At 34.6% G+C, this 27801-nt stretch overlaps 1 protein-coding gene across 1 annotated transcript; it reads left to right on the top strand.

Moving 5' to 3' along the window:
• Positions 1-407: 407 nt before the first annotated feature.
• On the top strand, positions 408-26264 carry Polr3I (RNA polymerase III subunit I). Its single transcript, XM_081771458.1, has 5 exons — positions 408-560; positions 13027-13063; positions 19049-19144; positions 20831-20983; positions 26038-26264. The coding sequence occupies exons 1-5, from the start codon at positions 553-555 to the stop codon at positions 26158-26160; spliced, it is 417 nt and encodes a 138-aa protein (XP_081627584.1). The 5' UTR covers positions 408-552; the 3' UTR covers positions 26161-26264.
• Positions 26265-27801: the final 1537 nt, after the last annotated feature.

Below are 27801 nucleotides of genomic sequence, written 5' to 3'. Positions count from 1 at the left end.
TCTACGAACTTAGAAAGGGGGTAACAAACCCACTTTCATTTACTTATCCACTGATACGAAAATAAAAAAGAACGTACCTATTTGCCCTTGTACTTTATATGCTATAGCGCATTACATTATATGCAACAAGGATTTTGGTCTGCATCATGATATAAATTTAAAAATATTTAACATTTTTCGAATCGAAATCAACAAAATTTATTCTAGAAAGTAAAAATAGAATGTTAAGCACATATAATGAAGACAACGCAGTGATTTAATTTGGTAACGTATAAATATATAATATGAAGTATCCTCGCGCACGGAAGACAGGGGGTTCTCATGTATACTATTACCATAGGGTGAAACGGGAGCAGATAAAAATTTTAGTATTTTTCCCCAAATCTAGTACTTTTTTCCTGTATAGGTTAGTACGAAATAGTTATGCTGGGTGGTCACACTGGTCGGGTGCAGAAAATATTGAGATTCAAGAAATGTGCTTCAATATAAAATATGAAGAAGCTATTTCTAAGTGAATTATGATATTAAAGTTGGGGATAAAAACGTTTAGAAATGGAAGTGTAAGTTATATAAACGTAATTTATAGTCGTTATATTTACGAACAGTAAAACATTCCTGTAGGTACACTCATGTCCAAAATTATTGTCGCATGTTTATAAATATGTTGTATTAATAGGATTTGATAACGAATTCGCCCGGTATTTCTTATAATGTTAGTATGTGTATAATCGGCAGAGAAATGTATGCGGCAAATTCCATGTCAAAAGACCAGTAAATAACAATAAAACAAAAATAAAACATTCTTGTTCATTTGGCAACATTTTGTTTTACTCATTCTAATTTTCGTATTTATAATTCTTTTCCTGTGAAATTTACCGCAAATATACATTTATCGATTATACGCATAGTATCAGTATTAAAAGTACCCTGCAAAATCATTATCAAGTTATATTCTTACAAGAAGATAGGTATAGATATGCGACAATCATTGTGGACATTAGTATACACTTCTACATGAGCTGGATAGAAAAGTCACATTGGGAAAATATACGTTTAAGTCGAGCTTTTGAATAAAAAAAGCAAAGTGCTGATTAACTGAAGGCACAACTAGATATTCGGGATATATTTAAGGCTATTACTTAGCTTTGGTGCGCCATGGTTTTTCATCGATTTTTTGCTGTTTTATTCACATCCGGTTAGGTTAGATTAATAACATTTAATTGAGAGAGTATTGCCGAGCGAGTGTTAGCGAGTGAATGCGGGTTCGAGCCCAACAGGGCACGTTTTCTGTCTTTGTTGGTCCCTCATTACATTACGGGACCAGAATTTTTTCGTATAAATTCACACTTGATTATAACTAGAGTCTAATTTTTGGTTAGCTTCAGTTTGGTTTGTTAGGTTATATTACGTTCTGCATATCTGCGGGGTTTGTGTAGATCAAGGGTGGCTTTTAAACAGATATGCATTATATTCTCTTGTTTCTCCATTGCACACGTTGTCTTTCTATTCCATTTGCTTCACATATTACTCACATTAATTACGTTTTACTACCAACAACTCATTTATTCCGTAAAATTGTTTTTTTACCTACTCCACCCCCACCCCCTCGAATTAACCCGGTATTCGTGTAGATTATCAATATGGGGTTACTTATTTTAGGCCTACATTTAGCAAAGGGGTCCAGCTCTTTTTTCTAAAAAAAAATATATATATATATTTATATTATGTTAGTGTAGGGGTCCAGGATAATTTTAAAAAAAAGGATAGACGTAACCTAAACTAACCTAATATTAGTAGAAATAAGCGAAATTCTAGGTATTTGCATCATCCATTGTTTTTTACGTGCTTCTGTTAAACATACTCTATATTTTATATCGTTTTTCTTTCTTTAGAAAAAACTCGTGGCAAGATTTTACTTTGACTCGGACAGTCACTTCAATTGGTTCTATCAATTGTTGGATCTGTTTTTGCCTTCGGTGCTGTCAAGTGGTATGTAGTCCACTCTTCACACACAACTTTATTGATTAAAAAAAAAAAAAAGAAAAGAAAAGTAATTTCCTTACGTTATGAAACATTGCTGAGCGAGCGAGGAGGCTTAGAAGCCCTGTAGGGCTCGTTTTATTCCACCTTTACCCTCATGGTAACACCACGTGATGTTACGTCAAGATCGGGTGTAGCAACTTCAATGTGATTCCTAAACTGCTCCGAGAAGCGGGTCAGATGAATCGGTTGCAGTCATTGTGCGAGTCAAAGTAAGAACTTGCCAAACTCGTAACAGATAGGGTGGCGTACGAAATTCCATATGCTGAAAATATGTATGTAATAAAATTCAAATATGAATATTTAGTGTGTTCCAATTTTGGGCATATATTCCGAAGTTGGTCGTCACCTGGTTTTCGACCAAAAGCCCCTTTATTTTTCGAAAAAAAATGTTAAAATTTCGCTAGTTTATCGAAGAATTGTGTTAGGTTATGTACATATTCACGTTAGGGGGGCTTTAATGTACATAGTGTACAAAATAAGAAGTATTGTACAAAAGACATTATCCAAGTTGTGGTATGTGGTGACTGAAAGCGAGGATGCAGTCTAACCGAGACAGGACAGGAGCGCAGCACGGGGCTCGACGAGTAGCAACGGTTGTGGGTCCATAGGGAGAGTGGGTGCGTTATCGAAGTTGAGTATACACAAACGGGGATAGCGCAAAAGTTGTATATAGCATAAAATTACTTAACTTTCTTGTTGAATTATGTTACTAAAGATGTTTATAGGTAATATTTTGATATATTTTCATGCTTGCATATTTGTGTTCCAAAGTAACGTTACACATTACCGGTACTAACGTAAATTTCGTAATTATGTCGATCCCTTACCTCTTAATCATTTTTGTTCTTGCGTGTCATGAGCAGGGTTGGCAAAAGCATGTTTTTTATTGAAAAAACAAAAAAAAAAAACGTTTTTTGGGTTTAAACCCGGAGGTTTTTTGGATTTAAATAATTTGCACTGTATATTTATATCACATATGGACAGAAATAAGTTTGTTTCGACTTGGTGTTATTATGAAACAACGGGGTTATGCTGGAAAGAGTCACATAAGCTTAAAGCGGAATCCAAATCGCTTCTCGGCTTACATCCGAGATAATTTGTCCTCTATTTGAACTCGAAACCGGGACTAATTAGCCACAAATGTGGTATGTGTGCAGACTCGCTCACGAAGGACTCCTGATAAAAATACATTGTACTGATCTTTATATACTTGTTCATCTAATTGTCAAGAGTCATTTCAGAAGGACAAAAAGATAAACAATTGCACAAGTGAAGCTATTATACAGAATTACATATGAACAATTTCAAAATATTGCAGAGTACAGAAGAACTAATTTAGTGTCCAAGTGGGTTCACTACGACTTTTATTAGTCCAAGTTAAAGAAATACTACGACGTAATTTGCATATCAGTCAGAAAATTGGATCAAGATACGAATTATTTGAGTACACTTCGGCTGTGACCCATTTATACATGAATAGATGCGAAATATACTACTTATTTCAATAAATGCCTCTCTTGGGGTTTGTATGACCTTCCCCCCCCCCAAAAAAAAAGTACGGCATATTGATACATTTTATCAATAGTAAACATTCTTAAAACGAAACAATATTTAAAATTTTTCTTTGCAATTGCATAACAATAATAACAGACTATAAAAAAAATCAAAAAAGAATCATTCATAAAATTTAATATATATATATATATATATATATATATTGTAGTATATTCTCTGAGTAATGAATGGGAAATTTAGGTCTGAATATAATACGAATAATATACGGGAATGAAATGTGTGTTCATCAAGATTTTACGAACATTTTTCGTTATTTGGCTTAAACCATTTTTTTCTGAAAAAAAAAAAAAAAAACAAAACAGCTGGTTTAAACCAGCCAACCCTGGTCATGAGCCAGCACATTAGCTTCATATATACTTATTAGCTACATTATGGGCGAATCCGTGCATAACAGGTTAGACATGAGGTAATGCGCTAAGTAGTTCCGTCCATTTGCCAAATAATTCCATGTTTATAAACGCTTATAAAAGTAATAAACACAACTTTTGCTCTCTATATATTGTCAATCACACAAATGAGCAACTTATCCATTTCTTCCCAATAAATTTTTAATTTGCTAGAAACAGACGACCAACTTTGGAATATAACCCCAATTTTGGCATGTGTAACGTGGATTCATGCATGGATCAACTTTTGTGGATACCATCTATGTGTGGTGTGGTGAACAAAGGCCGGTTCATGCTTGAGCAGAAAAGTTGTTTTACGCGGAAACAAAGAATGTGGCTGCAGCGCAGGAATGTTTTTGTGTTCATTTACGTATCAGGTGGGTATCCTGCAAATAAACTGGATATAGACTATGTGCAAAGTTTCAATCTGATGGTAGGTATTTTCGACAGGAAACGACCACGCTCCTCCAAACTTTTTACTCCAGAGGATATATTGCGGTGCGAGTGGCCTTGTCACTGAGCCCCAGTAAATCAAACAGAAGAGCTTCTGTTGAGTTACGCATTGCACGTCAGTTTCTTCAAAGAAACTACTGAAGCATCTGCAGTTATTCCCATACAAAATTACAATGTAGCATAAACTAACCGTGACAAACAAAGCAAACTAACCGTGACGAGTTCAGTTTGCTGAATTGCCTGTAGCGCAAGGTGATGAAGTAGTTCACAATACATTAATTTCTGATTAAATCTACGTTCCTCTAAACGGTTATGTGAACAAGCAGAATGTGAGATTTGCACACAAGATGCTCCTAATCTTGTGCGGGCTGCGATTTCCACCAACGGCATCATTGGTCCATTTTTGTTTCCAATGAGAGTCAACAGTGCACACTACATGGACATGTTAGAAAACAAGTTTTCTCCCCCAACACTATGCAACAGTGCTACTAATGGAAGCTCAGTGGTTCATGCAAGACGGAGCTCGACATCATACAGCAAACGTTGTATTCACTTTCCCACATGAATATTTTTAGCTCCTTGTGAGTCGTATCGATATCCTGAACGTTTTCCACATGGTGTAATGTAGCTGCCACGCAGTGTGGATCTTAATCTTTGTGACCATTTCTTACTGGGATATTTAAAGGAAACTATGGATCTACGAGCGACCAGTCTGACATTTTTTTTTTTTTTTTTCAGGGAATTGGAGAGGACTTGTGTCGTAGGGTTGTAAACAACGTCAATTTCGTCTCAATGAGGTGACACGCCAAAAAGGTGCACATATTGAACATGTCCATCGTGGTCAATAATGATGGACATTCCAAAGAATAAATCAATGTTCAGTTGTGTCACATATTGTGTATATCAAAAATTACATTAGGAAATTTGAGTGTATGACATTTCGTGTGCCACCATGTATATTACAGTGGTATTTTGTTGACGCATGCTCAGATAATTGCATACGGATTGATGTGCCTAGAATCTGGTAGGCGATACAACTTGTGCTAGGTGGTCACTACAAGAGGAGTTTCTATCTCGGTTTAGGGTAAGGCAAAACTGCTGAGCCTACGCAGGGTGAATCCGGAGGGAGTAGGCGCATTATCAAAATTTACCTAGCATTATTCTTCGTCTCCGGTGGTCGTTTTGCACAATAGCAAAGAAAGTGATCCATAATTTCACTTGCGGAGATTACCATTATGTGTTGCATCACATTTTTTATACCTGATACGGTCTTTCAGTACTGTTCATCACAAACAAAATGTTCTCATGTAATAACTTTTTTATTAATTCAATAGTCATAATAATAATAATTGTGAATATATCTTTTGTTTTCTCTTGTCGTACATCTGTACTGCAGTTTACGCTTTAGTCTTAAATGTAAATTAACGTGCCCTGTGTGGCTATCATTCAAATGCTGAACACATTGAACGTTCGTTGTTTTAAGCTTTTACGATGAGAGTTGTGTTGAAGTGTTCTTATGAGATGTCATTTTCCAGGTATTATCAATTGCTTGTACATGTGCCAAGGAAAGTGACGACGTAGAATGTATTAAAAAAAAGAAGAAGAAGAAGGCTGGCAATAAAAACAGCGAAACAATCATCGGTTTAGAATTATTGTAAAATACATGGCGTATTACCTGAAAACTATAGAGAAAATGTTAAACGCTGACAGAGAAGTGTTCCCAGCAATAATTGTTTAAAAATTAAAATTATTTCCTAATTGCATTCTAATACCTTTTGGGCTCAAGTTAGGTAATTATGAAAGAAAGAAAAAAAAATACTCTTGAGCATAGCAAGAACTGCGTAGGTTAGAAACATGAAAAAAATATCGTTATATACGTTACACATATATCGTTAAAAATAACTCAGTTATTTTTTTTGTTATTTTTTTATCACATTCAGTTTTCCTAAAGAAAAAAAAGAAAACATTTGTTTCAAAATAGCCCCTCCATTTGGGGTATTGTGAAATACCCGTATAACTTCTTATGGGATTGATGACTAAAGAATACTGAAGTCTATAAATAAACGCTTTGGATGTAATGCTTCACATGACAAAATTTGGTGTAATTATCTCTGAAAGTTTCTCAGTTATTCCCTATCAAAAATTAAATGCATAATAACCCGTATTTTGGTACTTACTTTATCAATAATAACTTTACAAGCAGGGTGGATTGATTTAAATCACGATTTAAATCACTTGATTTTTTTAATATAAAAATCGTTGATTTAAATCAAATTCCGAAATAAATTAATTTCAAGTGAAAATAAGTAAAATCCAGCCTCTGTTGTGTTATTTCAATTATGGAAGATAATCATAATACAATAAGATGCAAATGTATGTACAACACAGTATGAAAACAAGTGTTTCATGCAGAAGATGATTAGGGAAAATCCCGTTTTGAACGGGTAACGAAGGAATTCTGCTTTCTTATCTTCGTAACATAAGGTTTTTAAATCGTTAACTATTCCAACGAGAAAATCACCATGGACATTTAAGACGAAAATTCTTTTGTGTGCACGCCTGTTCGTTGTTTCCCAGATAATAGGGGCGACTTTATAAAGGGGTCCGATTCCTTCTCCGAAACTTAAATCTTTTCTAGACTTTGTAACTTTAGGCGAAATTTGCGTATTTTATATGTATTTCGTGCCGCAAGCTAGTTCCATTTTTTTTTTATAACTAGTAACTTTTGTGAAAAAAAAAGTATCATGTTGATAAACGTCGCCGTACTTTTTCCTTAGTGCTTAAGAAACATTGGGATTAGAGATGCAAAATAGCTTGCTTTTTAGGGAAAAACGGAAATTTTGGCTTTTTTCATTTTCATGATTTTTCTATCTAAATAGCTTTCTTATAGTATACTCTATAGTTAAACAAGATTTCATGACCTAAATGCCGTATTTCCCTCTAGAATTCACCATCATGATGAATGGAGCACATGTTTTATGAATTAAAACATTAAGTACATAGTTTTGAGAACAATTTTAGAGGCTATATAACTTTATTTTAACTTCTGAGTTATCGACATTTTTTTCTTCTTTAGATCATTTCATTTTTAGTTATTCGTGTTTCATTTCTTAGAGCTTAGTACTCTAGTTTCTAGCACATAGTTAAACTTATGTTTTTCAATATATCCGTCAGAGCATACTTCCACATTTCTGTTATACTGTAGCTGTGTAATGATGTAGTAATAATCTTCCGGATGCAACTTTGAATACCATTTTATACAAATAATCAGTACGGATTTAGAAAAGTGTTTTGGGAGGGTTTTTTCTTATTAATGGTTAGTTTTTTTCTAAAAATGCCTGATTTTCATTTGAGGGGGGCTTGAAGTTTATGAGTAAAGACATAACTAAAATTTCGTTTGTTTTAGAAATTCCGTAATTTCGTAGAACAGGCTTCAGTCCGAAAGACACCCCCACTCTAACCCCTTTCGCAAATCCGTCATTGCTGGTAATTAGTAATAGCAACAATTTAAAATATAAGAAATGAAATCAGCCAGGAATCACAATACACGCACTATCTCTACATTCACAGATGGAATTAAGAACGTTTGTCGGAATGATCGAATGCGGAACTGAATCCCGGATTTCCCAATAGAAGCGGAAAAGCTAACCACTCACTCATGTTTGTTGCGCTTGACTTAAATGTATTTCGTAGTTTGTCTTTTTTTTTTTTTTTTTTTTTTTTTTTTTAATAGGGAAAGTTCCGTAATGACATGCCGAATTCTTGTTAAAAATTCAGAAACCTTCAGGACTGGGTAAACCGTGATGGTGGTTATATATTCCAGAGCCTTGGAAACCAAACGCTCAGATGAACAGTATTACGCATATGATCCATGAACAGAAAATTCAGTACTTTCCTGACTCTAAACAAGCTTAAGGAACAGTCAGTGCATTACTGAATTTGGGACTTTACCGATTTTGCAGGTCCGAAGCACCTGATAGGTAGTAACAGATTATTACGTATGTAATAAATGAATAGAAAATACATTTTCAACATTTCTGTTCAACTTCAAAGAAATTTCTGTAGGAGTAGCAAAGGCGGAAGCAAGATTTGCATTAACAAATTAGGTAATTTTTAAGCGTCCCATACAAAGATTGTATTTTTTTCAGTCTTTTAAAATAATACGTTGAATTGTAGTAAAACAATGATTATTTTTAATTGTTACTCTAGTACGAATGTTCATGAAAGTCTCGGAAGTCAGACATAATAAACTTATAGGCTATAACAGATTGACGAGGGAATGATATTTATTTATTTATTTGGAAAGGATTTGGGAAGGTATCGGCCAGGGCCTGTTTTAGTAGGTACCATCCCGGCATTTTCCTGGTAGGACTGAGGGAAACGCTGGAAAACCCGTCAGGATGGTCGGCAGCGGCAATCGAACCGATGACCTCCCGAATGCGAAGCCAACGTTGTACCACTTGAGCCACTTGATATACATAATGAACAAAGAGAAGAACATGTTATTTTTGAGAAAGCTACGGTGTCGAAACTTAAATTTGTTTTGTGCGTTTGTTCAGTAAATATATTATTATCTTCCCGATGTGTTATTTGTTTGAACTCACACACATAGTACAATAAATTCTGTATGCCATGTAACAGTTTTTCCTTGTTTTTGTATTTTTAATTCACAATAAAAAATATTGCTTATAATGCATATGAAAGGTAAAACTTAACTGCAACTTATTATATACATGGATTAATTTTTTGGGATTCATAATAAAAATGTTAAGAATTAAAATTGTTTGAAATATGTTTTCGAAATTCATGTTTATTTTCGAGGTTTTGTATTATTATCTGCATCCACTACTACTTAAATGAGTTTTTACATTGTATAAAAGCGAAACAAAACCTGCTGTATCGATTTAAAGCAGAATTTGGAAAAAAGCCCAAAATTTCCCAAGCAAAAAAGCGAAGCAGAAAAAACCAAGTCCGCCCCCCCCCCTAAAGAAAAGAAGAAGACTTTTTTCCGAACCCTTGCATCTCTATTTGGGACTGAAATAAGTTAACGACTGGCAATCAATTCAAAATTCAAGCCCAATCCTTTCACTTAAATGGCATAATTAACATTTAACATTAATTCCTAATATTTTATCTTCAGTTCGTGACTTGTATTACGCGAGAAGAAACATTGTATTTAAATAAAAAAAAAAATCGATTTAAATAAAAAAAATCAACAAAAATGATTATTTTAAAATAAATCATGATTTTTTTCTCACCCTGTGTACAAGTAGAGATGGAGAGCAGACTTGCAGCTAGGAAAGTTGTGTCTTCACCAAAAATTCCTTTGTTTCCATGAAAAGCTTTAATATCATCATGCAGACAATATCAGTTAAGGGGGCCGCGGTGGCTCAGTGGTAGAGCGTTCACCTCTGGTGCTATGGGTCTCGGGTTCAAACCCTGCTCCCGCCAAGTGAACTTTGTGGTGGACAAACACCGTGTGCGTGGGTTTTCTCGGGGTTCTCCCGTTTCCTCCCACTTTCTTCATTCCACCATTTCATTCATTACTCATTATCACCGTCTCCTTTAGCCTAACCGGCATAACCGTGGGACGTAAAACTCAAAATTTCAATATCAGTTAACAAAAGTCATGCCGTTTTCGTGATTGAACATGATCCTATTAAACTCGGAAAAATGAAAAGGTGAAACTTTCACAGCTTGTACTAAAGAATAAACGTGGACACACCTTTCTTGCGTAACATGAAAAGTTCCAACATTATCATGTTCTTATTGGAGTTCCTACAAAGAGTTCTAGCTTTTACACTTCAAACATAACAATCTTCTCAAAACAGCTCTTACATCTATCACCACACGTTACAGTCCAACTCTTAAATGTCCGTTTCGAAAGGTTTAAATGTTTTCTTGTTCACATTTGATTTACGGTGCATAACTTCAATTCGTCTTGAGGTAGGACTCTTAATATTGTCACAACATGACGATATATAATCTTGTCGATCTATTTCGGCGCCTTCCTTTAAGATTTGCAAGAACAAAATCTGCTGATCTAATGCGTTATTTCAGAGTCCTCCATTTCGATGGAATCGTCAGGTTGTGAGGCATCTAAATTATCATCATCAGAAGATACTGTCAGAGTTTCAGTAAGACATTTTTCGCCGTTGCTTGAATAGTCACAAGCCTTTGATTGTTTATTCTTGGATGCTTTTTTCGCACTGGGATTTTCCTTTACTTTTGCAAGAACACACATGCAACAACTTTGTTTTTACAAGAAAACATTTTACGTAGCATGCAGACCTACATATTGAAATGTTATCACGTTCATAATAGTCCCACACAGTGTTTCATAATAGTTCCTTGACTTTTGACCTATGTTGCCCCTCCATCATGCACCGTTTTACAAATTACTTACATGATGTGAAAAACCGAAAACGTACTCTACAAGAATATATATTTAGTTAAATAGTGAGGCATTTGATATACGAGATATAACAAAAGTTTTGCGGGAAAAAATAAAAGTTTTTCCTTCAAAAATGGATACTTTCAGAGTACACTTTTTGTCTCAAAAAGCTGTCACGCTTCAGACTTTTGAAATATAAGCAATAGATATAGCAATAAATTTACCGTCCAACCATTTTTTTTTTTTAAGACTTCAAAGTCATCGAGTTCTGGAAAAACTGGGGTATTTCACATTAACCTTTTTTTTTTTCTGTGTTTCAGAATTAGCCCACTTGATCTATATTGTTTTGTTGGCGCGTGCGTAGCGTAGTCGTTAATGCTTTCGTCTTCAATGTGAGCGGTCCCGGGTTCGATTCCCGGTACGGGCGCTCAGTCGAAAAAGTGTAAAACGCTTTTTCAGGCCAGCCACCCTGAATGAGGTTTTCTTCATTCACACGAGACAAATGCGGGCGTGGTACTAAACTTATAGGTCACAGGCTGCTTTCTTCCTTCCATTTCATCGGATCGTGTGCTCACCGAGGGATGTCATCCCTCAATAGCTTTCGGACTAAATGGTCCTAGATGCCGAAAGCCCAGAAATCTAAATCTTAAAATCCCCTTGAAGTAAGAGCCTGCAACAAAGTCACGTATATCGGGTAGCGTAGAGATATTTTTATTTTTGTATTTGTGAACACCAAAAAGAAAACAATAGGTGTTCTCTCTTCTATATTAAATAATGTCTTTCCTCCTACACCTTTTCATAGGTTAAAATGTGTTCACGTTTTTATATAGCCCGCCGGTAAATGAGGCTACCTTCGTCTGCTTTTACCCAATAAGTATAGAAGTAAACTTTGAGCCATGCTGATTACAGATCAGCAAGTGTCTTGACGATCAGATACGAGTGCCAAATATTTATTTTAATATTTTGTCACTGAAAGCAAATTTTCTGTGTAATACTTCTGAGTTTATTTTCTACAGTACGGAATGAAAAGTCTGTTTAATAGTAGCCCATAGCTTTCAAAAACACTCATATTTATGGTCTGAAAAGTACTCTTTAGTATGGGCTGTACCAATCACCAAAAATGGCAAAGGGGATCATCAGTATTTTATTTATCACATTATCTACCTCACGTCATCCATTAATCACTAATTATAGTATCTTGGTCATAAAAAGAGAGTAATTGTGAGTACAATAAACTTTGTTTCATTTAAATATAATTATAAATTAGCGAAATATTACAATTTTGTGACAGTAAAATTCCACCTCCCCCTAAAAGTGCTTTTACAGTTTACTGAAATATTGATCCATGTGTCAAAGGGTTAAAAGTAGGAAAGAAAGGTTTTATAATGATAGAGTGGTCATCAGAAATACCCCATGTTTTAAAAGTATAATACAGGAAAAAATTCAACAGTCAGATTTCCTTACTTGAATCTCTTTGCCTTGTAAAACCGTTTCTTTCTCAGTTCTAAACTCTAAAGGAGAGTGCAGCAAAAATAATTCACGAAATATTCATGTTCAAGAATTTTAAGGAATGTCAAATATTTAAGTATGACTACATTAATACGTGCATACTCCATTTAAAATAATAGCGCATATAGAAATGTGCTTATATATATATATATATATATATATATAGTGTTTTGTAGATTTATACATATAATATCTTTCTGTACGAATTCATAAGTTTTACGTGAACATTCTGATATCCACTAATCTTAACTTATATTGTACATTTTCACTAAGTGGAGCAATAGTAAAGTCAATGTATACAGATAAAGTTTAAGGGCGCCAACAAAACCATATAATATAGCCCTTATTAAGACATTTTCATTGCATTTTACAAAAATGAGGATAAAGTGGTCTTACTTTGTAATAATAATTTTTAAATTTCTCACATAACCTATGCAGTCTCATGCATCTCCTATACATTAGGTTATCCTTCTATTTACTTAATCTGTTTTTTGCCTGTTATATATAAATGTGTTTTTTTTTTTCATCTTTCTGCTTTTATTCGATCGCCCTTATTCCTCAGAATATTCAAAAGCATTTAGCAGTACAACTTTTGTGGAAACTACTACCTTTTTTAATTTTTTATTCATCAAACATAAATATTAATTGATACCTCTTATTTTTCAGAGTTAATCCCAATTCTGCAGCACTAAGTAACTACGAGGTAAGTTTATAATATTAAAAGAGGATAATAATATGTTTCATGAATAATATTATTAATAATAACACAGTTTTCTGTCCTGACTTTTAAGTTTTCTTTCTTGTCTGTTAATTCCATCCACTCCAACATTTCGTGAAGGTCCTAACTAGTGTTGTAAAAAAACGGTTTTTTTTTCTGTGAAGTTTTTTTTCAATAAAAAACATCGTTCTTTTTCATGTTTTTTTTCAAATGTCTGTTTTTTTTCTGGCAGCTATTATTTATTGATTTATGTTGAAGATTATTGAAATAATCAATAGAACTTGAGTCGAAGCCCTCGTAACCTACAAATCGTTTGTTTCCTTGTACCTATACGAGCAAAATCGTGTGATTATTCCTTTCGGACCCAGATCATTTTTGGCGTTTTCCTACTTTGTCAGTTAGTGACTTATTGCTCAAAAACCATTTACCCTATTGATATGGTTAAGACATTGTTTTTTAGAAAAGGATGTGGCTATGTTTTGGTGTACGTTACATTGCAGTGTTGCGAGCGGGTGGGAAATCACTGAGGGAAATGTAGGGGTGAAAATTTACAAAAAATCCCTAACCGAATTTCAAGATTTTTTGTATCTAGCACCACTGTTGCAATATGGGTCTAAGTCACCTAAAAAATTCTTTGGTGCGTTGACAAGGTACAGTGAAAACCTAAAGCCGCTGGCTTCCATTCAAAGAGAGAAAGAAAAAAATCTCTGTTTCCATACACATGAAATTTTGACACTTTTTACGCCTCAGAAGCAAAAACAAACAGATATGCCGGAGCTACAGCTTCTCTAATTATCCTATTGAAACTTTTTATGGTGCGTTCTGTAGGCTAAAGAGAAGGCTTTCAGGTAGTGGTACATTTGTTGCAACGTAGAAAGCAAGAGGGAAATAATAGAGGGGAAAGGGAAATTTGCCGAATTTTTTACTTAAAATCGGGAATTAATTGTTTTGGCTGGAAACACTGCCATAAAACAGACGTAAACTATTTGAAAGTAAACCTTCGTACCCCAAGAATACTTCCTACAAGTATCATGGCGATATCTAACAAAGTAAGCATGATTTTTTTTTTTTTTTAAAAAAATCTCATTCTACCTCAGAAATTCACAATTTTCTTAACATTTACAGAACATAGTTTATTATAAGCCTTAACTGTACTTCCCCTAATTATTCTACCGAAACTTTTTATGGTGTGTTGTGTAGACTAAGGACGAGACTTTCAGACAGTGGTACGTTTGCTGGAATGTAGCCAACAAGAGGGAAAATAATAGAGACAAAAAGGGATTTTTTCCAAAATTTCCCTCTAAAATCGAAAATTAAAATTTTCTGTAGCTGGCAACAGTGCTAGCAGACACACACAAACTATCTTAAAAGAAGCTTTGGTATCCCTATAATATACCCTACAAGTATTGTGACTATATCTAATAAAGTAAGCAGGTCATTAAAAATATTCAGTCTACCTAAAAAAATCACAGTTATCTTTCCACTTAGAGAACAAGGTCTACTGTAAACCTTAGCTGTACTTCCCCTAACTATCCTATTGAAACTTTCTATAGTGCGATGTGAAGGATAAAGACAAGACTTTCAGATACTGGTATTTTTGTTCCTATGTAGCCAACAAGAGGGATATAACAGACAAAACACGTAATTTTCCCCTAACACCTTGAATTAAAATTTTCCGTAGCTGACAACACTGCTACCAGACAGACGAAAACTATCTTAAACACTGGTAATTACTAATATATCCTACAAGTATCATGGTGATATTTAAGAAACAATGCTTTTAATTACCAAAAATATATTTCGATAAAGAGAAAAGTAGGGGAAAATCAAGAGTTAGAACCTAAATCCGAATTTTTCGTGCGTCCCCTAATTACCCCACTGTAACGATATGTACCCGAGTTTGTTCAGTAAGAACAAATGTTCGACTGGCGTAAGTTGACTTGCATTCGGACGTATAGGTACGGTTTATAACAAAGATTTCGAATTTTTTGCCCCAATTTAAGGAGATTTTAATTTCCGTAGTTGGCAACACTGCGCGCAAGCCCGTCCAATTGATATCAACAATTAGGTATCCATCCGACGTATCTACCTGACAAGTCTTAAGGAGGTCTCTCTAAAACGAATGAAGCTACAGGGGCAAAGTAATAAAGAAAATTCGAAACTTCTCGAATTTTTGACTGGGGTGAAATTTGAGAGGGAAATTCGACACACAGAAGAAAAAGAAACTAAAATGATAAACTATGGACCAACCATATTTGGCAAAAAATATATATACCGATATCTTAAATAGTGACCATACAGGAGCTGATTAAAAAATTGACACACCCGTATGTGCCACTTTGGCCACCTGGGTCCGAAAGGGTTACGAGTGTACATTTAATTACATTTTTGACTACTAACTTGTGTTGTTGTAGTAATTATAATCTTGACTAATAATAATATCGTTGTTGTAAACAATCACAATCTCTCCTTTTTACATCTTAGTTCCAATACTGATGCTGAGAAATGCAGGGTGTTTCAAAATGAATATCGGGGAATTAAGTCTTCGTAGTACTTATTACATTTTACGCACAATTATAAATAATACATCAAACAAAAGAACACCTCAGACAGTTTTTGCTTCAAGTGTTCGATGTGAGCTTCATTCGTCACATGGCACACATTGAGTCAATAAGTGAGAAAGGCCCATAAACTTTCCGCCATATGACACAAAACATTCAATTCACACAGACGGTTGCACTGTAACTACAGATTCAGTCTTTGCAAAGTTAAAACACACAAAGCTTTCTGGTCTCTAGTCTCCATCTTTGCTACTTGCTCTTTCTAACGGCAGACAGAGGAAACAATGCATGGCATGCGTGTGTACAAAACTGTTTGAGTTGCTCTTTTATTTGATAATACTTATAATTGTAAGTTAATTGTAATAGATACTACAAAGTTTCAAAATCCTAATATTCATTTTGAAACACCCTGCATTACTTCAAATTATGTCATCCTATATTCATGTCTTGTATGTACACTTATGTCCAAGATTATTGTCGCATGTCTATAAATATGTTGTTTTAGGAATATAATTTGATAACGAATCCGCCTGGTATTTCTTATAATGTTAGTATGTGTATAATCGGCAAAGACATGTATGTGGCAAATTACATGTCAAAACAGCAGTAAATAAGAACAATAAAACGAAAATAAATCTTTCTTGTCCATTTAGCAACAGTTTTTTTTTTTTTTTTTTTTTTTTTTTTACTCTTTCTCATTTTCGTATTTATAATTCTTTTCCTTTAAAATTTACCACAAATATACATTTTCCGATTATGCACACATCATCAGTATTAAAAGTACCCTGCAAAATCATTATCAAATTATATTCTTACAAAAAGACCGTTATAGATATGCGACAATCATTGTGGACATGAGTGTACATATCATCGGGCCGGCTCTAGGCAATTTGTCGCCCGCGCAATGACGTAATTTGCCGCCTAAATCTTTCTCCAGAAAGAACAAATCTTAAAAGTCACGATTTTAAGTATGGTACTCCAGCATGAACAACGAAAGGGAGGGAAACTACACTCGCACTCGGAAAGGCTTAAATACTTACTACAAATACAATATTGTGTCTTTTTTCTTCTTTAAATATTAATCTATTATGTTAGTAAAAAATAAAGCAAATACATCCTTTTTATAGAATTCAATATCGAGTTTCAGTCTCAACATATCAGTTTGCAATCATAGTGCAACTAGCTCTTTTACCTTTATTTCTTGATTTTCCTTCTACATCTGTTATTATTATTTTTTTTTAAATAGTTTTTCCACCTTCAATGATAACGATCTTATTTGCGACAAAGACAAGAGAAGCTTTCATATCAGAACTTTGATAACTAACCGAAGGGGACAGGCATTCGAGAATTGAATTCCTGTATTTGACAACAATCAAGCAATTTATTCTGGGATTTGTTTTATCATTTGCTTTAGCACTGATCATGTGACTTAAACTAATGCGACCTAAACAAAATTTATGAATGTAGTATTCAAATAGAAGGTCAGCTTAGTAAATTTAGCTACCATGATCATGAAGTCTGTCTCCAACAAGGAATATTTATTGTAAATAAAATACTTATGACAGATATTGCAACCCAGTGTAAATGCACGTGTTGCACATATTGTAGAGCCGGCAATGCATATTATATATCTAGTCGACAAATTATTTATATATGATATTCAGAAAAATATTAGTAGGCAAATTAGTATTAGTTTTTACCTTTAGACAAGTTATTTGCATTTTATACTGTTCGTGATATTATTTTTGTACTTATTAAAGGCCTACTTTCACGAAAAAAACAAATGTTCATTTATACTTTTATTTCTTCGTTGATATTGGTGAAACAGTACAGAAACCCGGATTATTAGTAGGTACGCTACTCATATAAATTGTAAAATATTTGTAGCGTATCAGTATCTAGTGTTTAATTTATGTTGCATTTTATGGTAATTATACCTACATAAAAATACTTCCGACTTAAATGACGTAAGATACATTACAAATGACTATTTGAAAAAAAACGAAATTTAGAAAAAAAACGAGAGGCAATGTTTTTTTTTTTTTAAAAAAAACGTATATTTCTGAAAAAATACGAACGGTTTTTTTTTATTTACAACACTAGTCCTAACATATAAGTTGATAAATATGTATAGGAAATCTGAAAATAGCAATAGTCAAATAAAATGAAAACTACACCTTTAACAATTCTTTCTTATCCATAATATCTATATAATCTCTCTTTCTCTATTTCTCTACGTGAAAAGTTCATACAATTTCTCAAATAAGCCTCACTATACAAAGAAATTAATTTAAAAAAATAATAATAATAAACTCGGTTCTGTAATTTACAAGTTCAAATTAATTTTTTCACTTAATTTTTCTTTAATTTATATATTGTAGTTTTCAGTTCTTTTTAATGTTTTCCTGTTTGGCATAAACTTTCTCGTTTGATTTATTTTCCTCTCTCTTTTTCTATTCTTTCTCTAGTTTTATGCCCCCTGGCATCCCTATTTGAAAAATATGTTTCCCATATCTTTCGTTTTATACCATATAATGGGTATTTTCTTTAAAGCTTTCTCAGATTTCCATTGCTTCATGTTAAAATTAGTCAGGAATGAGAGTTGAATGTGCCTTCCAGTAAGGGGTGATTCCCAACCCCTCCGTTTAAAATACGTTATACGATCATTCCTGTTAAAATGTATCCGATTTTGATGTAATATGCCACATATTTTTTGTGATTTTTCAGTCATTCCATTGCTTTTGCTTAAAATCATTCGAATACACGAAAGTAATCCCCCCCCCCCTCCAATTAAAAAACATATGTTCTATAATACTTCTCCTAAAATTTATTCCATTTTGATACAATATGAAATGTTACATAAGGCTTTACTACGATTCCGGCTGTTTAAGGTTGAAATCAGCCAATTATGAGGATCTCCCTCCTAGAGAAACAGTATTCGACAATATGGCATATAGTTTTTAAGGTTTCCCAGTCATTCGCTCCGAAGCTTGTAGTTGAAATCGGTCAATAATGAGGGAATGAATTTATCCCCCACCTATGTTTGCGAAAATTTCATAAAAATTGTCCAATTTCTATGAAACCTAATATGTGTTCTGTTGGAGATAAGACACTTACTCCTATGGGTTGCGGTTGAAATCAGAGGGAAAGGGCTCACTCAGCTATGAAGAGGACTGGAGGGACTAACTGAAATATTTTGGATAACTATAAAACAATGTGTACACTTCAAATTAGAGATTCTAAATTACCAGAAAGTTAGGAGTGAGGACAGTTTAGAAAAAAAGTTCTGTAGTATGTTCTTTTGAATGAGTCAGTCATATGTAATTGTGCAGATAATATGGAGTAATGAAGAAAATTTTGCATTAAATTTTATATGCTTGTTTCAGTCATTATTTTAACTACATCACAGGTGCTGAGTCTGCTTCAGGAATTAAAAGGACATGATGAACGAGGGCAGCGAAAGATTTCCAGAACTCAGCGGCAACTAGCAACTATTGCTTATGAGGTGAGACAATAAGATACAGGTAAATGAAATTTATGGACAATAAAAACTTCGTCGATTGACAATAAAAACTGTAATTGAATGAGTGAGTTGAAAAAGGTACACATTCCAGAAAATAGGCTAGCTAAACTGGGATGGTTATATTCATTTTATATGCACCTACACTGCTTGAGAGGAACAAGGAACGCATTCATTAATTTTAGGTCCTCTTTACTGAAGTCTACGGGAACGTATGAGTGAAAAATCGAACATATTTCTGGAATGTGTTCATGTTTCCACCCAGGTTTGAAAGGTTTTTGGAATGTGTTCCTTTTTCAACTCACCCATTCAATTGTAAATGAAGAGGGGAAAAAATACTTCTGAAAATTAGCAGGTTTAAAGTACACATTCAAATAAAATTGTAGATTGTATTAGTAGAATCTTAGATATTTTATCAGCCCCGACCTCTCCCATTGCGATTTTTACCTGTTTGGGGCACTGAAAAAAGCTCCACGTGGACACCATTTCCATTCGGACAATAAGATCATACAGGAGGTGACGTCGTGGCTTCGCCGGCAGCCCAAGGTCTTCTACCAAAAAGGCATCCAGCGGCTCGTGTCACAGTGGACAAAGTGCGTCACCGCCAGAGGTGATTACTTTTAAGGTAGGTGAACAATTTCCCATACTTGTACAGGGTGACTACGAATTAAATGAATGCTACTTGTATATTTGGTATTCATATTTGGCGAACGTTACTAAGGCTCCTGGGATGACTCGATCTACATTTGTTCGTTTGTCTGTCTGCCTGTGCGACACACACATTACAGGGTACAACCTTCAGTCTTTTAAGTTTAAATTTTCATGGTACAAGCACGAGACACACTAAATTTCCTGTATAGATTTGGCGGCATACCAACGTAAAATTTCAAAGTGGCGGTCATTTTTTTTTTTTCAAAATAGTGGGTATCCACGTTACAAAGTTTAATTTTCGGTCTTTTAAATAGACATTTTCAGAATAGAAGCACGAGATATTCTAAATTCGCTGTATAGTTTTCTCGGCAATCCCATGAAAAATTTCAAAATGGCAGCCATTTTTCAAAGCAGTAGTGAATAGAAAATGATTGCAAGTTGCGATAATGACAATCTTGATATATAAATCACATTTTAACACTTTTACCCCAAAACATTGAAATATTTCGAAGAAAAAAATGAAACCCGAAAAATCCGTGGGCCCAGGTATTTTTTTTTTCAAAAATACCCGGGTTTTTTCAATCCCTGATTTCATGGTACATTTTTGCTCCTGATAATTTCTTGTGTGGCCATGATATGATATGCGAAGTTCAATTTTGAGAGAATTTAACTCGCGATTTTCAGTTGTCATAAATTACACGTATACCACCAGACATCGCGTGAAAATGTCCTTATGAGACTATAGTATGCAAGAGTGAAGCAAAATCATTGCACTATGCTTTTATGCATCTGGCTTTGGATTTGGCCACGCTGTGACAGGTAATTTTTAAGAACAAAGCCATGAGATTCAGCTTTTGAAAGTACATCTTTAAACTTGCTATATATCTTTAAAAAATAAACAAATAAATAAATAGTTGATAAGAAATCTTGATTTCTAGTATCGAATGGAATAAGTTTCAAGCAATGGAGATATCTTACGTTACATGTGTAATGGAGATTTTTGTTTTCTTTTGTTAATAGACAACGAAATATTTGGAGGAGACACCGGCAAAACATCAGAGCCCTGAAATAATTGAAAACTTCCTGAGGTCATTAGAGCCATTTAAATTGACAAAGGCTGAGAAACTGATGCTGTTAAATCATCGACCAACAACACCTGTCGAAATACAATTGGTAAGCATCTAATTAAAGCATAATATTACTAAGCAAAGAAGTTTGTAAGATCACTTCGCCTGAAACTGTCTTATACGCATAAACGTTATGTCAAATGTCCGTCAAATTGGGTATATACTAATTCAGACTTTTTAATATTTACTTTAGTTTTAGTTTTAATAACTGGTAAAACTCCGTTAACTTAAGTACAGTATTCTTTGACTTTGAAATTGTCAATTTCTGTGTGCTAATAACCTACACAAATTGATACCTTCGTTCCAAAATTTTTTTTGGCGAAACAACGTGATAGAGTTATTGTTTGCAGGATGCACAGTTTGAATCATTCACTTAAGGTCATAGTTTATGAAGAATATATCGTATAAATATTACGAAATGAAATTAATGTTTTCAGTTATGCCCTGCAGGTTAAAGGAGACAGATGATACTTGCAGGTGAAAGAATTGGTGAAATGAGGAAGTCGGATAAAATGGGATAAACCGAAACGATACTCATATGGCTTAAGATAGGCCATGGATCATTTCATCCGAAGGTGAGCGAGCGTTCTTATCATCATGCTCCTGAAGTTATCACTATACATTGTAGTACTTACTTCGCAAGCTTTTACTTTTTGAACCTTCAGAACCGCTCTGGTTCCATCTTCAGGAAATAAAGTAAAAAACACCAACAGGAGTAAGTGCACGAGGATCTAGGATTTGTCTAGAACATAGACAATATGACGCAAGAAGATTTGTCAATCTTCCTAACAATTTTCACCTGTGATTGCCATGCATGGACTGTTTATTTAATTCTCTTTTTTTTTTTTTTGGTATTAATTGTAGCTCGAAATCCTCACCGCAGGCACCGTAACATCTCACAATTACGTCATACCATTGTCATTCACATGAGCCTAGTTAGTTTAATGAGATGTGATTATGTGCAGGTGTTGTGTGATCCTGTAAAATAGGTTAGTGGAAGAAACCTGTTAAATTTTGTTTTGAACTAGGAAGAAGAGCTACAGAGACATACGAAATATCGCAAGTAGCATTAGATAATGTAACAATGAGTCACACGGTGATCGTTCAGTGGTTTGCACATTTCCAATGATGTTTGTGGTTGATGTGTTTCCAATGATGCCTTGGTCGCCCTCCGTGAGTCGGAATGAGAAGCAAATTGACCAGTCTGTGCACTTGCGAGATACGATCTCATCTGTCTATAAATTTTGGGGGAAGTACGAAGATCTAGAGATGTAGCTTGTATCGGCAAAATTCGAGCCGAGGATTCTTACACAGGACCAGGTCATTCGTGTCAACGTCAGCAGGGAACTGTGTATGTGTTTTCTTTTTTTCATATGTTTTAGGTTACTTGAATAATAATAAAGAAAGAACTTCCCAAAGTATTTTTTAAAAAAATCTTTCACTCCCGTATGTGTTCTCATGTTGTTAGATTAACCCCCTCCCCCCCAAAAAGAAAAAGACTTTCCAAAGTATTTGCAAATAAACTTTTTTTTTCCTGTATGTATTTTATCACACATTCTAGGGTACTGGAATAAAAAAAATCTCTTCCCATAGTATTTCCAAAGAAACTGTTTTTCTCCTCTCTGCACTGTTTCTTTGGTTTTTAGGTTACTTGCACGCGCACAAGAGAAACTCATTTATCATCTTATACAATGAACGGTTTTCGTATATCTTGACTGTGAGAAAAGTCATTGCTGAGATGAATAGTAACAGTTTTAATCAACTCAACTTCAAGGTCATACTCCACTCCCCAGGGTGGGGTGGGGGGAGGCGAGATTTTAAAAGTAATCGAAAACGACAGAAATTAGTGTTGAATTCATAGTTTCCGAGTATGCTGAGTTTAATGGTATCAGCTTTCATGATCAAGTTCATCCTAAACCCTTGGGATGAGGGTGGGAGAGAATGACTCTTTAAAAATAATCAGATAAGCTAGCTATCTCGCCCTTGCGCATGACTCTGCGGGTTGCTAGTTTTAAATATTACTTTATTGTGAATCTTTTTTAAAAAAATCCAAAATCCTGCCGCCCTGTGCTCGAGCATAGAATAGCACTTACCTAAATACGGGCCTGCATATAGGATAACACGACAAGGGGACTCCAGCGCATTCCAAAACAAGTTTTCTAAGATAGGTTTAAGCGATGGCGATGTTGGAATTGGTATGTAGATACAACAAGTCCGAATAGATGGTCGTTCATCCCTATGATCTTTTTACATCAGTCAGGGAATTAAATGAACAGCTCTTGTATACAACTAATCACGTTACACGTGCAGATCATTTATTTTCTTCCTGTGATAAGTTATGGACCAGTGGAAGCCATGTTTTGTCCAATTAATCCGAATCAGGATTCAGTTTTACATTTAATATAGAAAACTAAAATTCCTGACTTTCAGTTTCTGAATTGGGCTCCTCCTAAGTTACAGTATAACCCTAACCGTATAAATCTTGTGTTTTAAATCTTTTAAATATTTCGAAAGGTCTGATTCCTTAAACTTTAAACGACATATGTTCTTTAATTCTAGTGTTATTGTTTTTCTTAGTCGATTCTTTGCATTCACAATTTGCCTCAAGTATCAGTATGGAAGGACAGGACGTTTTATGGAAGGACAGCAGTAATATTAAAACATTGCTTTGACCTATTAGTAACACATGAATAGGACAAAATACCAATCCACTTTTATTTTTTTTCATTTTTTTTTTTTTTTTTTTTTTCAGGATGTCCATAACTTGTACTTGCAATTTTTGTGAACTTTGTACGTGATATCTACTTATAAAGGATATAAGGCACATATTCATAATAGATTGGGTTGCATACTTTATTCTTTGAGACTTAGAATGTAAAACAGTCCGGAAATTAAAGATGACAGCAACACCAATTTGAAAACGAACAAGAGAGACAGCTTCGAACTGAACATAGAACTTACAAGTGCTGTGTGTTGCTTGTACAGGCTTTTAGACTTCCAAACTATGCTATGCATGGTTTTGTTCGTCCTTTCGTCTATCGACAGGGATAGAGCAAAAATGGTAAGAGATATCGAGAAGCATCCAATCGATTCAGCGTCCCAAGAATAGGTTCCATCTCCTTTGTTAACTCTCTATTCAGACCGGAAGTACAAATTAGCCATTTCCGGTTTCAGTGCTTATCGCCATAAAACAAAACGCGAAGAGATGGCAAGAAGCGTTTCTTTGCAAACGATTCAGCGTTCTAAGACAACAGACCATGAATAATCCGTAACACTATAACAGAAATTGAAGTGGTTTATATTTACTATTACCTCCACTTTCAATACTGATTTCCACAGAGCAAAAACGATAAGAAATATCGAGATGCGATTTTCTGCAATCAGTTCATTGCCCCAAGAATAGGTCCCTTCTCCATTAATCCTCTGTTCAAACCAGAAGTGGTTCAAATTAGCCATTTCCGGCTTCAACACATCGCCATAGAACAAAAATGGTATTAGATAACGACAAGCGATTTTCTGCAAAAGATTTAGGGTCTCCAGAGAACATACTGTTGTATCACTTTGATTTTCGATGTTTGTACATTGAACTTTATAATTTAGAATAAATTTTACAATGTTCAATCAGGGCAATGCACTAGCAAACAAGAAAGAAAAACTTGAAGTTTAAAACAATACGAAGGCATTATACTCAAACAAATTGTAAATCCAAACGCATGGATATGTTGTAACGCAAACTGACATTGTAACTTCTTGTGTGTTTTCAAAGAACGCTTAGGAGAATCACGAGTTGTCAAAATTTCATCTCACGCAGACATATTGAGCAAGACATGAGGTGACAAACCATCTGATGTCAAAATAATAAAGAAAGGAACCGATTCAAAAATGAGAAGAACAATGAATTAAGGAAATGTTTAATTCGTATAAAATATTAAGATTTGGATGCTTCGGAGTCAGTTTCGTTAGTCAGTCAGCTTTGTGGTTAGTGTGGTCACTCACGCCAGGAGTTGGTTTTTGGTCAGTCAGTGGAGTCCAACCAGAGGTTCCGTCACTAAGTCAAGATGTCATTCTCAGATAGTCAAATTTGAGTTCATCGATCACCTACAAGTACAGTGGGAATCAGGGGCGGATCCAGGACGGACTTCTGGGAGGGGGGGGGTTGTAATACTGCTACTTAGAGCTACTTTTAAAAGCTCCAAACTCTGGGACGGGTTTTATTTATATATAAAATAAAAGAAAAGTTTCCTCTTCTGGGGGCGAGGCGATTGCCCCCCCCCCCCCTGGATCCGCCACTGGTGGGAATCTGCAATCACCAAAGTGTTCCACTTGCAACGTCCAGGTCAGTCTTGCTCAATATTTGATGTTACATGTAGTGGCAAATCGTGCATTCTGCTAGGATGATTTGATACACCTAAACAGTCAGTATAATTGAATACATCAACATTCCTTCTCATATTACATCTTTACTTTCAATTTAATCACACACCACGAAATGTACAATAGGGTGCGTAGTTTTATCACTTACAAAGGAGTGATAGTGAATCTCGCTTCTTACTGGTATGTAAGAATCATCTCGCCCCTAAAATAATACCAGAGAGGGGAAGGCGAAAATACCATCATAACTGGCAACGCTCTACCAAAACCAGAAATGGTTGAAATTTTTACTACTTCTGCTTTCAATACTGATTTTCGTAGAGCAAAAGTGAAAGGGATATTGAGATGCAGTTTTCTTGTAATTGATTCAGCTTCCCAAGAATAAGTTCCGCCTTCTCTGCTAGCTCGGTTAAAACCGGAAGTGGTTTAAATCAATTATTTTTACTGTCAATATTTTCGCCAAAGAGCAAAAATGGTAATAGTTAGAAAGACAGCACTTCAGTCAGAAAATTATGAAAAAGAGGAGAATTTCAGTTTTTTTTTTTTTTTTTTTCATAAAGCATACGGTTTTGTGTATTAGGGTAATTTCAAATTTTGATCATAAAAATATTAGAATGTATTTTATTTTTTCCTTTACCAGGTACACTATAAAGAAGTGTAATGAACTATTATTCTATAATTAAGTTCCTTAGGGTTTTGATTAATACAATGGTATTATTGTTATTCAAGATGGTTGAAGAGAGCGAGGAACGCCTTACCGATGAACAAGTGGAAGAGTTGCTGGAGGTTGTCTCAAGATGTTTACCTGGTGATCCCCAAACAGAGTCGTGGCCAGAGGAAGACGACGGATAAGAATATTACTATCTACCTATAGTGACATTTATATATATAATTTGTATTACTGTGATATACTTTTTTTCGTTTTTTTACGAAGAAATATATGTTATTTAAATAATCGTAATACTTTTAATTAAAATAATAATAATAAAAAACAACTTTTTTTTTTTTTAAGTTAGAGCATAAATTAGACAAAGTATTGCTAATACAACCGAATGGTTACTGCCGTGATCCCACACTGGTTCTCAGTAAGGAAACAGATTTTCTATATTGACCTAAGATTTCGAGGTAATTGAAAAGCAGTGAATTGTTGGTCCGGATAAACAGAAATAATGGCGTGCGGAGTTGGATTTCCTGGCAATGAAATGAAATGAAATCTTTTATGTCCCACGGTTATGCCAAAGAAGACTATGATGATGAGTAATGAATGAAATGGTGGAATGAAGAAAGTGGGGGAAAACTGGAGAACCCCGAGGAAACCCACGCACACGGTGTTTGTCCACCACAAGGTTCACTTGGCGGGGACTAGGATCGAACCCGGGACCCCAAGCACCAGAGGTGAACGCTCTACCACTGAGCCACCACGGCGTTGTTTCAGCTACAACGCAAGACACTGATTCATTTGGTTCTGTCTTCTAATATCGAAAAAGGTAACAAATAAAAGAAAATAATTTATTCGTTTTACAATGTGCACACAAGATGGCACTTGCTGTTAGATTTTACTAGAAGTGCTCAATTTTATGAAATGTTTATTTGAATGTGTTAAGTACTTCAAAGTAACTATCTTATTACGAAATAGATATATTGTTTGATCGTTTTTCGTGTTATGTCTCACATTTTATTTAAATATTAACTTATATTTAAAGAAATAGGTTTTGAGAAGAAACTTGCGCAGAACGCCATAATACGTTGTTTCCAGATTTGTACGTTTAATTCCTGGATTCTAGCGTTGCAGATCGAGAAGCGGAACTTAGCTGTAAATTGCGGTAAGGGTCGTAAACTAATTTCTCCAGTAAGTATCCAAGCAGAATTCCATGATTCGTTCCTTTATCTGGCACCAGCAAACACTCGACACTACCTGGCAACGCTGCACTATTTAGCATAGCACCGAGAACACCTAGTGATCCACCTTAAACCCCTTTCTTCTTTAGAATACACATTCCAATCAAAATGAAATGATAAATTTCCATATCGGCCCAAATGCTGTGTTCAAAACTTTATTTCAAAGGTTCACCTGTTTTCTCTTTATGAGACTCTCTCAGTCATTCTTACGAGGAATATTGTATATATTTACGAGAATACCTGTATATATTGAGAAAAAAAAAAAAAAAAAAAATAGAAACTGCCCCTTCTCTTGTTAAAAGTGGAATTTCCGAAAACACTGTGGCATGTACCTACTTGTTTTGAATATGGAGTTTATATATCAAGTTTCATATTCCTAACATGTCTCTAATCTTAAGGGATTTCGAGGTATGACTATTGTTTTCCACTTCTTTTCTAAGGGAAGTATCAGAAAACGCTGAAATACGCCTTTAATTATTTTAAATTAAAAACCTAAATACCAATTTTTATGCATCTAAGCTTAAAGGATTTATAGAGATATGGCTACCTTATTACAATAATTGCAACTCCCATCCCTTCTAGTGGAAATATCAA

The sequence above is a fragment of the Thermobia domestica genome, chromosome 9, assembly GCF_964235325.1.
Source record: "Thermobia domestica chromosome 9, izTheDome1.hap1.1, whole genome shotgun sequence".
NCBI classification, from domain to species: Eukaryota; Metazoa; Arthropoda; class Insecta; order Zygentoma; family Lepismatidae; genus Thermobia; species Thermobia domestica.
The sequence above is the reverse complement of the archived record's forward strand: the minus strand, read 5'-3'. Positions and strand labels throughout refer to the sequence as shown.

Coding starts and splice junctions, on each gene's coding strand:
- Polr3I (XM_081771458.1), top strand. Junction 19,145..20,830: donor TAGCAACTATTGCTTATGAG/GTGAGACAATAA, acceptor TTTTGTTAATAG/ACAACGAAATATTTGGAGGA. Junction 20,984..26,037: donor CACCTGTCGAAATACAATTG/GTAAGCATCTAA, acceptor TTGTTATTCAAG/ATGGTTGAAGAGAGCGAGGA.